This window comes from Urtica dioica, chromosome 8 (assembly GCF_054948205.1).
Source record: "Urtica dioica subsp. dioica isolate 48M chromosome 8, U.dioica_male_clone48M_v1_H2, whole genome shotgun sequence".
NCBI lineage: Eukaryota > Viridiplantae > Streptophyta > Magnoliopsida > Rosales > Urticaceae > Urtica > Urtica dioica.
The window spans coordinates 35,524,495-35,537,699 of NC_142763.1; the positions used below are offsets into that span (position 1 = coordinate 35,524,495).

Here is a 13,205-nt window from a genome sequence, read left to right on the forward strand (position 1 = left end):
AAGTTCCGATTCTTATCTAAGAGTCATAGATAAGTGTGAATGAATCTCACTTATCAAGTGTGTGACTCTGTACATATTGGTTCAGTTTTCACTAACACTTTTCCCACTTAGATCAAGAAGTTGGTGAGGAAGTACTTGGTCAATCTGGTATTCTTATTTTTTTTTTAATAAATGTTTGTTTTAAGTTTTTATGTCATAACTTGTTTTTGATATGGTTTCTCTGATTCTCTGCTCTCAAGGTTGGCGACCAAGATAAAAAGCTCATAGAGGGAATTAGACTTTATGTTGTCCGATCCAGCCACTCTCCCCGGTGAAACTTTATTGCGTTTTGTTTAATTATTTTTTCATGTGAATGGGTATATTAATTTTGCATGCTAATGAACTGATATCAAAACATTCTTAATAGCTTGTTTGGCCAAGTATGCAATAAATTAGACATTAATTTTATTTGTATGACACTATAATGATATTGATTGATGATTTAATGGAATATGAGATTTATTTGGATATCATGTGTTTTTTTAGATATTCGTTTATGTATTTAATTCTATATATTTATTTAAATATATTTTTATTTTAAAAAATTGCTCTACATAAATAAGATATAGTCTATATTGTTAAAATATAATTTCATGAATATAAACTACAATTAAAAAATGTAGTCTTCAAGAGAGAAGACTGGAGTCATAGCCAAATAGAATAGACTTCAGTGCAATAGATGACACAAAAACACAGTAGTCAGTCAAATTCAATTAATTAAAACTACTTTCTAAAGTTGTAGTGTTTATGCACTCTTAACTTCAACAATTACATTTTAAAGATGTGGTCTTCAACAGAAAAAACTGGAGTCGTAGGCAAAAAGATAAGACTCCAGTGCAATAGATGACACAAAAACGCCGTAGTCTGTCTAATTAAATCAATTAAGACTACTTGTTAAAAGTGTAGTGTTTTTTTCTTATGTAATTGAGTTATATATAACTACATCATAACGCTGTAGTATTCATAGATGAGACTAGTAAGACTACATCTATAAAATGTAGTTATATATTTTAACTACAGTCTTATAAAACAGATACACTACGGCCAAAAACTGAAGTCATAATCAAAGAGATAAGACTCCAGTGCAATAGATGACAGTCGGTAAACTGTAGTCGACTTAAAATACTACGGCGTTCGGCAGTAGTTAGAGGCCAAATTTCTGGTAGTGTCTAAAGAAATTCTAATGGAACTTCCTTAGTCAGAGAGTGTTCAATTTTAAAAATACTCTTCTTTCAAAGACGGCTTGAGAGTTTAGATAGCAACTCTCTATAGTAGTAAGCTATAAAAATGAGCTTAAGAAAATAACTTAAACCCATTAGGCTTCCACTAAGGAAATGCCCATTTGAAAAAACCTTTAGTTTAAATCTCAAAAGCCCTTAATTAATTATACTTATATTAATATTTAGTCTAAAAATATTATAATTATAAATAAATTAATTCATTAAGTAAATAATAAATTATAACTTAAACATTGAATTATATATAAAAGGATATAACCATTTGCTCGTGTTGTCTTAAAAAAGAAAAAACAAAATTATTGATTCCGAGCGGGTATTAAAAATAAAATGCGTAACCTCATTTCGGCATCCAAACTCTCTTTCGAAGAAAAATGAAATAAATAGTTGCACAGCAATAACCGACACCTTTTCTTAAAAAAAATCTCATTAATAAAGTATAGTTAAGGTCATCCTATATTGGGTCTCGACCCAACAAACGCTCAAACAGCTGAAAGTCCGGCAAAAGACTGAGACCTCTAAGACCTAAAGTTCTATCTCGTCACTCCGACCGTCTTCTCGTCCCGCTGAAACAAAGCTCTGAAACTCTACCGAGATTTGTTGTACCTGTCCAAATTCACGTGATCACTCAACTCCGGCGAGTAACATGCTCCAATCTCGCAGCCTCGCCGATCCCTAATCTTGCTGCCTCCTCGGAGCACCTCAGACACAAAAGAAAGATAAAAGAAAAGACAATTCAAGTTTGCAGTTGACAGTATCTGTTGGAATTGATCTAGGGTTTAAGAAAAAGTTTAACGCTTCGTTAAGCGGCGGAATTTTAAAAAATTTATTTTTCAAGTAAAACAGTTTTTACTAACCTAGACAAAGAGCAAGTACATATAAATAAAACTATTATGAGCATAGAAGTTTACTAACCTTTTTAGACGCTTGAACGTTGAGAAGCTTTTGGAAAAGGTTGCAACGTTCGTCCCCCTCACAGCACGTCTCTCTTCCTTCCTCGGCAACTCGAGCAACCACGAAAGTTTCTATCACTAAATCACTCGAGAGAAAAAGGAATTAGTGTGTGGGCACTTTTAAACACGACGACTCAAGAACAAGTCTCAAAGTTGAAGAGCTAAAACGCTAGGTCGAATGAGGACCTAGGTGCCAAAAGAAAAACGAAAAGAACGTAGAGAGAGAGAGGAGATGGGCGGCCACAAGGTCTAGAGAGAGAAGCTCTCAATCTCTAACTTATGTGGGATGAGAAAACAATGAGAATGCGGGCCCTATTTATAGGAGAAAGGTTAGCCTTAGAAATGGGAGTTTCCTCTTTTTTCCAAGCATTCATGAGCAATCTCTTATTGCCCATTTTCTCCATATGCGCCCAACATGTCTATTCCCTTAAGGGATTTGTTTCCTCTTCTTTGCTTGTCTTGGCCGCCCAAATAATTTCCCTCCTTGGGAAATTTGTTTCCTCTTTTTCTTTTGGCAAGTATCTACATACATTAATGCTCAAACTATTCTCTATTTCCCTTGGGTATTTGGGCGCCTAAACCATCTAGAAAAGGCTTCTAGAAGCTTTTCCATTTGTTCATGACAACATGAAAAAGGCCCATTAAGAATTTTCAATAAAAATCTTATGAAATGAAATTAATCCATAAGGCCCAATAAATCTAATTTTGGCCGAGTGATACTTGTCATCAAATGACCATGTCAAAAAATTTATTGACATTCATTTCATCCTATGTCTCAAAAGACAAAAATACCCTTTTGACTATTTTCGTTCTTGTTTTGACTTAGCTTCCAGTTTAACTATTCCTATCGATGTGATTCGTGACAGTGACCTCATGGACCCAAATGAACAAAGCTTGAGCTAAACACTTGGACTCAAAAGTTCACAAACCTTTTCCAAGTTTAGCTTAATGTCAACTGACTCCACTAAAGAGTTGACACTTAAAATCTCTCGGTTTAAATGAATTTATTTTCTACTCAAGAATTCAACCTAATTGTAATGAGCGCATCCACAGAATATTATCATGTTTACCCTTCATGAATATCATCAGCTAGTCGGGATTTATAAAATTACCATTTTACCCTTCTAGCTGTTATTTCCTCAACTCATTTGTCGCTTGTGAATAAGTTAAAAACAATGTATTGACGAGGAGCTAACAAGTCACATTGTTTCATCCAAAAGAGTCAGGACTCAATTTGGACACTGGCCAGTTCATTTATTCACACTCCAAGGAACAAAGCATGAGGTGATATACATTACATTTCAGCAATCTTGTACATGAATTCCATATCTATGAGAACTTCACAAAGTTACTCATGACATTCTCACAACTTAGTATTTCACCAATAGGCCTTGTTCGGAATCACATAGTGAGTCCGAACTCTGACTTTCTCAAATGAGAATACGTAAGGTGTGAAATGACATGTCTCATTTCAGGATTAAGGTAAGCACGATGCAATTCATACATAGTGACTTCGAGACATAAGAGGTTAAATGGTTTGTTCTTATCTTGTCTCTAGAAGTGCACTGGTCAATTCAGTACCTTCGGAAGATACCTAGAAGAACTATAGAGTCTCCAACTCTCAATGCCTCATAACCAGACATCATAGATTCTTCTAACAATCATACTGAGGTCAATAGTCCTTTGACCCTTAGATTGCGAATATATCGTTTTAAGCAAACTACGAAGAGTTTGTTCATGCAAATCTACATTTGTCTCTTCGTAAGTTGTTTAGTTTGTTTATGGACTAAAGACTAATGTTTTATCATAAAGCTTCAAACAGACAAGGAGGAATGAATGAACGTTTCAACTTTTTATTAATAAATAAGCAATTACAAGCAAGAGTTTTCATGAGACTTTATTACATCAAATGTACAATATAAAGACTACAACTCTTCTTGTGGGCACCATTGACAACAGTATCTAGCTAATTCTTATGATCAATCTAAAATGTTGAACCGAAGGCATTGACAAACTAACGAACCAAACCTAACAAACTGAAAACTAAAAAACCTAGACCCAAGGACTCGATTCATCATCACAATCAACAGATTCCCATATTCATTAATTTCACAATCAAATCAACGTCTCAACACAGCTATCAAATCCAACCAATTCAAATAATTCAGCGACTCGATTAACACCACAGACTCAAACCATAACTTCATTATTAAAGTGCTCAACAAAAAAGATCCAATCAGCCTACGTAATAATTTAAAAGGCACGGTGTCGTAACTTTTGCCCTAACTATTTAGATCATTCCTAAACAAAAGTTGACTCTAATCGCAACCTGATTCAAACTTGCAAGCATAAACATAAAAGAAAAGAACATAACTAGATTTTCTCATGCTTTGATCAAAAAGATCTACGTGCACGTTGACCTTCGTGGGAGAAACTCGGTCTGTACTATGCTTTGTCTCGATTACACCCTCAGTCTCGCCAATCTCTCAACCTCACCAATACAAACACTCACACTCTCAAACAGGCAATTCTTTTTACCAGTTTCTCACAAGGAAACACGATCAAGATGATCTCTCAAGAACAAACCACTCAGAGAGATGAAGAAAGAGAGATAAATTCTAGCAAACAATACAACAAGCGTAATGAATGCTCAGAACTAGGTTTAGGTCTTCTTAAGTAGTACATTAAGCTGGATAGATGGCAGGAACATTGGATCAAGGATCAATCAATGGTTTCGATACAAGCGGACGCTACGATATCGTTTCACCCAAATGACAGAGCACATTTGCAGTTGGACGACATCCACTTGATGAATCCCAGTGGGCCTTTTACTTGGGCTTCGGCAAAGGGCTTGCTGGGCTTCCAAATCTAACACACGGCATTAATCAAACTGAAATGTTCAGCAAATCACTCGCTCAAACTAATAAACACGAAATCCAAACCACACAACGAGCACGAGAGGAAATCAAAATACGGCTCAGCTAAACAAGTAACGAGAATTCATAATCATAATATGGCCTCAATTCCAAATCCGAGTCTAAACCCTTGATCTTTACTTTCAAAAATCTGAACATACAAAGAAGGACGATGCTTTACCTATCGCGACGAGGCAGAAACCTTTCACACTCGTATCTGAACCATACTGAAACCCTTGGAACGAACAAATTCCTGCGAAAATATATCCTTATCACTACTACAAATTTGGTTTTCTGATGCGCATGACTATCAGGTGCGACTAGTCGCACCTAAAAGTCGCATCTAAATGACTTTCGGGTGCGACTAGTCGCACCAGATTGTCAACCCGAAGTATAAAAAATTTCGCTAAATTTTTTTTTGCTTTTGAGTATCAGGTGCGACTAGTCACATCTGATAGTTTAAAATTACTATCCGGTGCGACAAAGTCGCACCTGATTGTTCAAAATTTTAACCGGGCCAATTCTCCCCCTCATTTTTTCATTCAGTTTTAAAAACAAAACTCATCTCTCTCGGTTTAAAAAAAACGCAGAAGAGAGAGGTAGAGGGAGATTAGAAGTGAAAGAGAGAGAGAGAGAGAGAGAGAGAGAGAGAGCTCGGGGAAGAAGAAACGAAGACCGGATCTTGGTTTCGAGGTAAGTGTACGTTCGTCATGTTCTCCATCTTGTCTACTTCTTTGCTCTTCATCTTCAAAACTCATACATGAAGATCAAGGGTTTGAATCTCTTTCTTTTTCTCTCTCTCGGTTTTGCTGTCCTTGAAGCTTCTCGGAGTGGTACAAGGTCGAAGGAGAAAGATTTAAGCTCGTATTACCATCTTCAATTCAAGGTGAGGAATTGATTTTTTTCCCAAATTTTGAATCCGAAAATTAGGGTTCTTATTTTTGAATTGGGGCTTTCCTTCTCCGAGCTGTTTTGATGTGTTTTTTATGTGATTGGACTCGAATTCTTGGTGGTTGTACTTGGATTAATGATGAGTTGTGATGATTTCTCGAATTTTCGTTTGATTTGATAAACTGTTTGAAGAGCCTCTGTAAACGGACGTAGACAGTCCGATATGGTCTGAGATAATTTTGTGGATATTTTTCATGGATAGTAGACTGTATGAGCTTTCTAAAATGAGCAAGAACATGTAAATCCATGGAGTATTGAATGAGTTATGAATTTCCAAAGTTTGTGTTTCGCAGCAGTAAAACGGGATTTCCAAAATTGTAACAGTGAATTACGGGCTGTTTTTGAGATAGCTATTCTTGTCGTATATATGCTTGTAATATCTCGTTAGAAAGCTACATGAGTCTACTTTCATTTTCCGCTAGAATCAATTGATTTCAAGTTTTGTAGCTCGCGTTATGATGGCTTAAGCGCTAGTGGGTCAGGCTGTCGGGGATTCTTTTGACTTGGCTGAAATGAGTTTGTGATTTTGTTGTGATTCATTGGCCGTGACACTTGTTTTGGCTATGTGATTCATTTTGACTGTTTGTGATGTTGAAATTATAGGAGTGGCATTGTTCGATTTGAATCGGTTTTGGGACGTGAATATGAGAATCGCTTGTCTAATTTCTAGAAGTTTATTTGGATGAAGTGGGTTATGAGAAATTAACGTGTGTGTGTGAGTGTCTCTTGGTGTGCATGTTGTTTTGTTGAGGCCGAGGTGCCGAGGCTGCGATGGGATGGCTGAATGGCTGTCCACGCCGCAAGGGTTGGTAAGCTTTGGTTCGTCGAGAAGGAGGCGCTAGTATGCGCTGTACGGGGGCTACGAGGACGCTGCTGTTTCGGCAGCGGGACGGCATGAACCTTGAAGGTTTTGGCCTCGATTCGGACCTCGCCGTGCGCTCAGCCCCGGCCCCGCTGCCTCCGAGTCCCAGCCACCGAGCCGCTGTCCCCGAGTCCCCGGCCGGCCGTCCTAGGTTAGTGTATATATTAGTTTTTTTTTATATAATCATATATTAGTTAGTTAGCTAGGTTAGTTAGGTTGATAAATATATATTAGTGTATAAATATATATTAGTTAGTTAGGTTAGTGTATATATAATATGTTAGTTAATATGTTAGGTTAGTTAATTAATGTGAAATATGTAAGTTAATATATGTTAATAATTGTAAATGTTAATTAGATAGTTAGTAATTTAATTTTGATTAGTTTGTTTAATTTAATTTTGATTAGTTTATGTTAATTGTAATTGTAATTGTAATTAATTTGATAACACGTTAATGTTTTGTAATATGTTTAGGTTAGTGTTTCTATTAAATTATTTATATAATTATTAGTTTAGGTTAAAATTAAGTTTAGGTTAAAATTAGTTTAGGTTAAAATTAGTTTAGGTTAAAATTAAGTTTAAGTTATAATAATGTGATTAGTTTAGGTTAAAATTAAGTTTAGGTTATTTGTATGAATATTAATGTGATTAGTTTAGGTTAAAATTAAGTTTAGGTTATTTGTATGATTAGTTTAAGTTTAAATTTCCCTGAAAAATGAATGAATATTTTTTTTCCTTTTTTATTTGTAAGTAATTTATTGGATAATTTAATAGTTAAAATCTTTAAATCTAATAAATATGAACATTTGTATTATTCATATTTATGTTAATAGACTTGGATATAACTTTTAAATTTTAGTTTTTAAATCATAGAATAACTCCCTATATGGAACCCGATACAGTTCTTCAAATTTTAGTTTTAATATGCTGATTATATATTGTAATATATAATCAGCATATTAATTTTTTTTTAAAAAGATAAAGAGCATCAGGTGCGACTAGTCGCACCTGATAGTCAAGACTTTCAGGTGCGACTAGTCGCACCTGATAGTAGGGGTGGCAATTTGGGCCGTACACGAGACACGGCACGGTTACGACACGGTGTAAATGGGTTTGGGTTGACCTTAAATGGATCTGGGTCCATCCGTGTCGAACACGATTAACACGATTAAATAACGGGTAAACACGACACGAACACGACAACCCATTGGGACCCAATTAGACACGAATATTAAATGGGTTGTTAATGGGTAAACACGATCAAGACTCACAATGACCCAATGGATTGTGTTTGAACTTCTCTTTTGTATTAAAAATATTATGTTGGTGGCTTAGTTGATTATATGGAGTATATTTATTAATCACTTATTCTAACTAATTTGTTATTTAATTTGATTTAGAGAATTTCAGTATTATGAAGTAAACATGTCTAAGGGCCTAAACCGATTCACGTGTTCAAATGCGTTTAGTGGTCTAAATGGGTCTGTGGGTCTAAGTGGGTTCGTGGGTTACATGGTCCATTAAGACACGATTAATAAATGGGTCTTAGTGGGTTGGGTCTGGGTTTGGCAAAAACATAGTGGGTCGGGTTTGGGTTTTGCTCCTAGACACGAATAATAAATGGGTCGGGTCTGGGTCTGTCAAAAAATACATGAAAACGAATAAGACACGGCACGAACACGACACGTGACACGAATTGCCACCCCTACCTGATAGTATAAGGCTTTCAGGTGCGACTTGTCGCACCTGATAATCAAGAGGATTATCAGGTGCGGACTTTCAGATGCGACTTTGTCACATCTAAAGTCGCACCGGAAAGTACTTTCAGGTGCGACTTTTGCACTTTCAGGTGCGAAAAAAGTCGCACCTGATGCTATATTTTGTACTAGTGTATCTTCATCATCCTTCCCGTCACTGATCCCAGATGAATCCTTGAAGACGCAAACGAAATACGAAAAAATAAATTTCAAACCCAAACTCTCATTCTCCAAAATTCGAAGTGAGGAAGAGAGAAATCCAAACATAAACGGTACTGAAGCCCTCGCCTTAGCCCTCTTGCGCGCGACCACGACGGAGTACAGCCGTAACGTTTTCTTCCTCGTGTTGTCCTCCTCCTCTCGGCATCTCTCTCCCTTTCGCGTCCTCCCTCTCTCTCTCTCACACTGGATCGGATTTCTTGAAGAGTGACTCGAAAATTTTATAACCAATTCCAAGATATTCACACGAGATTAAATATTTTTTTTCTCAACTTGAATGACTATATACTCTTGCGAGAGACTTATTGCAAGAACTGAAACTTTATTAACGAAAAACTCGTTAATCAACTCTAAACGTTGATGAGACGGTACTTTGAAATTGTACATAAAGCTTAACGGGGATGAGAGACAACCGTTGGGAGGTACATTGGTCGTAATATTGTGACCCCATAATAAGCTCTAAGAGCAACTTTAATGGTGAAGACAATATTACTTTAGTTTTACTTGTCACTTAGAATTTTTAACCTACATCTATTCAAGCAAGAATTTTTTTCAATGGTAAGCTAATACTTTTCTTTATTTAATTAAGTTGGTCTCACATATCAACATCATCCAATAACAATTCAACAAAATTTTGTTGGGCCTACTAATTGTTTTAGAGTTAATTAATCTTGTAAAGCCAATTTACTATATGAAGCAAATAGTTAAAAAGATGAAATAATGATGAAGTCAACTTTATAGAACTTACTAGCAAGTCCTTAAGAGCAACCATAGATGCTCTAAATATCTTCCAGGAAATAGTATATAATATTACTTGTTTTTTTAAGGCATTGTTCTAATTGGTCATGTAAAGAAAATAGTAAAAAGAAATTACAATAATAATAATAGAAATCCGGTCCTATACGCAGATTTAGTACCGACAGCAATCGCCGACGCACCAACAAAAATATGTATATGATATTCTAACATCAATTATTTAGTAATAACACCACTAAAATCCTAAAATAATTGGTACAGTAATATCTGAGTAGCAAGTTGTATATATTGATGTATAATTCAACAACATTATCGACACACATAGCTAAATAAAGAGATTTTGTAAACAAATTAGCCTACTTATAGAGGGGACTTTTAAATTATAGTCCAACTATCCATTTATTTAGAGAAATAGCTCATATTTCTCATACTTTTAAAATTGGCCTTGATTTCATAAAATTTCGTTCTTATTTGTTTGTTAATTCCAAAAATTTTCCAGTTATTCATCATCGGATTTGAATCGTGGAATCGTTCACCAAATCGGAGACAGGTATTTTGCTTTTTCGGATGGTAAATAATATTTACTATCGAATTACTGGACTGTAAATATTATTTACCATTAAAATTATCATGCGATTTGCAACCAGGATATTCGACGACTCATTTGGAATAGATGTTTAGGATCGTCGATTTCGTAGATGTTCTTCTATTGTTCTTATATTATATGTTCGTCTAAGTTAGTCATTTAATCCTTCTTCGTTTCTATTTGTCTAGTGTATGTGTTTAGGTTCTTTGGTTTCATAAAACTTCGTTCTTATTTGTTTGTTAATTCCAATTTTTTTCCAGTTATTCATCATCAGATTTGAATCATGGAATCGTTCCCCAAATCGGAGACAAATATTTTGCTTTTTCGAATGGTAAATAATATTTACTATCGAATGGTCCGACTGTAAATATTATTTACCATTAAAGTTTCAGAGTTTCGGTTATGGTGTTCTATGGGTTAATCAAATTGAAAATATTATTTACCATATTTTATAGTTAATCTAACAGAGAATTGATCGGAGATGCGGGCTAGGGTTTCGATTATGGTGTTCTATGGGTTAATCGAATTGGAAATAATATTTACTTACCATTTTTTCCAAGTCTGAGAACGAAGAATTGGGTTAAAATTGGTGGCGGAAAAGGAGGTCGGATGCAATATCGGAGGATTGAAGGCTTCGAAATCGACGGAGAGTTCGGAGGCAATATCGGAGAATTGAAGGATTCGGACTCGGATGCGAATATTTTGGTGTGTATTTGATGATGGGTAAGATAAAAATATAATATTGTTTGGTAGTGGATTGGGCTAGTTACCTAATTTAAGTAATAGTTGCGCTAGATCGAGATGGTCAATTTGGACTAGATACCTAACCGGCCCCTAAATAAACAGAAGAACACAGCACCAGCATAAATATGTATATAATAATCTAACATCAATTATTTAGTAATAACACCACCAAAATCCTAAAATAATTGGTACAGTAATATCTGTGTAGCAAGTTGTATATATTGATGTATAATACAATAACATTATCGAAACACATAGCTAAGTAAACAATACTAGAGACAGAAGAACACAATATTATGGGGTCAGAGAAACAAAAAGAGCCGGTCATGATCAACCAAAAAGACGAACAAGAACAAGCCACACAAGATATGTGGAAATACATATTCGGCTTCGTCGAAATGGCGGTCTTGAAATGCGCGGTGGAGCTGGGAATACCCGACGCCCTGGAGACCCACGGACGAGCCATGACAATCCAGGAGCTGACGTCAGCCCTAGGATGTAGCAACTCCAAAGCCCTAACACGTGTCATGAGGTTTCTGTGCAACCGTGGAGTATTCAGATCATCACCATCATCATCGGAGCAAGAAACGCCACGTTACACAAGAACGGGCCTATCGCGGCGGTTCATGCGGTCCGACGCTGGCGACAGCGTGGCGGCGCTGCTCTTCCTGGAGAGCAGCCCGGCGATGCTGGCGCCGTGGCAAGCCCTGGCGGGTTTCGTGGCCTCGGCCGAGACTAGTAATAAAAGGCCGTTCGAGGCGGTCCACGGGAAGGATCTGTGGAGCTACGCCGCGGGGGATCCGGGCCACAGCCGGCTGATCAACGAGGCATTGGCATGCTTTGCAACGGAGACGGTTGGAGCGATGATCGTAATATCGGAGGAGGTCTTTGGCGGGGCCCGGAGCGTGGTGGACGTGGGCGGTGGGAACGGGACGGCCATGAAAATGGTGGTAAAGGCTTGCCCTTGGATTAAGGCCATCAACTTCGACCTACCTCACGTGGTGGCTGACGCCCGGGAGTTTGACCGCGTTGACCACGTTGCCGGTGACATGTTTCGCTCTGTTCCCGAGGCAGACATTGCTTTTATCTCGGTGCGTAATCAAATAATTAAACAATCAATATATATATATATATATATATATATATATATATATATATATATATATATATATTAAATGGTAGAAAGAAAAAAGTTAAAGGGAGCCATGGCCCCTTACCCCAGTACCAACGTCCGCACTTGTGTGTGTGTGTGTGTGGGGTCAGTCACTTTCAAGCTGTATTCGATTTTCATACATGCTGACAAAGGAAATTCATAACGTCGTTTTCTAAAGGCAAGAGTATTTTTTATTTAATAATAATAAAAAAAAGACAAGACAAAACCCTAGCTAGCGATCCATATACACATGATTATATTCATTTCTAAATGCATGCTTATATGTAATACTACGCAGTCGGTTCTTCATGACTGGTCAGACGATGAGTGTATCCATATACTGAAAAATTGTAGAGAATCCATTCCAAAGGACAAAGGAAAGGTGGTACTACTAGAAGTTGTACTTGAAACGGATGAAAGAAAAGTTGACAATAACAATAATAATAAGCTGAAAGACCTTGGTTTGTTTCTTGATATGGTGATGATGGCTCACACTACGACTGGCAAAGAGAGGACTTTGGATGAATGGACTTACGTTCTTAGCGAGGCCGGTTTTGGCCGGCCAACCGTGCGCTCCATCGCCGCTGTCCAGTCTGTTATTGAGGCTTTCCCAGCCTGATATATTATAAATTATGTTTTCTATTATGGCTCTGCTAAGTTACTACTGTTGTTTTTGTACCTTTAAATGTTGGATTTCAAATTTGTATAACTTTTGTTGTGTTGCTTTTGTGAATATTTTTTATGTGCATCTTGTCATACTGTTCGTTCATGAGTCTATCAAATGGTAACATATAAATGTAGTGATTGGTAATCATTTCATTAAATTAAAATTAATTAGAGTCCTACAAAACTGATGACAGCTCAAAATACTCATTCACACAACTCAAAATAAGTGTTATATATAACAAATGAAAAATTCACACAAGAGCACTTAGCGTTGCCATTTAAACACTACATAAATCTGGGAGCCTACTTTTGTTGTGGCACTCACACCTTATTAGAGCCAATGATGATAGCTCAGTTGCCATGTCAGC

The 13,205-nt window shown here is 36.5% G+C and overlaps 1 protein-coding gene and 1 long non-coding RNA gene across 2 annotated transcripts; both read left to right on the top strand.

Moving 5' to 3' along the window:
* The first annotated feature begins 5,764 nt into the window (after positions 1–5,764).
* On the top strand, positions 5,765–7,113 carry LOC149389518 (uncharacterized). The gene is made up of 3 exons (XR_016301016.1): positions 5,765–5,835; positions 5,964–6,028; positions 6,845–7,113. It is a non-coding gene; the product is annotated as an uncharacterized LOC149389518 (long non-coding RNA).
* Positions 7,114–11,288: 4,175 nt separating this feature from the next.
* Positions 11,289–12,978, top strand: LOC149389519 (acetylserotonin O-methyltransferase-like). Its single transcript, XM_089624550.1, has 2 exons — positions 11,289–12,109; positions 12,470–12,978. The coding sequence occupies exons 1-2, from the start codon at positions 11,315–11,317 to the stop codon at positions 12,788–12,790; spliced, it is 1,116 nt and encodes a 371-aa protein (XP_089480676.1). The 5' UTR covers positions 11,289–11,314; the 3' UTR covers positions 12,791–12,978.
* The last annotated feature ends 227 nt before the right edge of the window (positions 12,979–13,205 follow it).

Coding starts and splice junctions, on each gene's coding strand:
- LOC149389519 (XM_089624550.1), top strand. CDS start 11,315: ATGGGGTCAGAGAAACAAAAAGAGCCGGTCATGATCAACCAAAAAGAC. Junction 12,110..12,469: donor CAGACATTGCTTTTATCTCG/GTGCGTAATCAA, acceptor AATACTACGCAG/TCGGTTCTTCATGACTGGTC.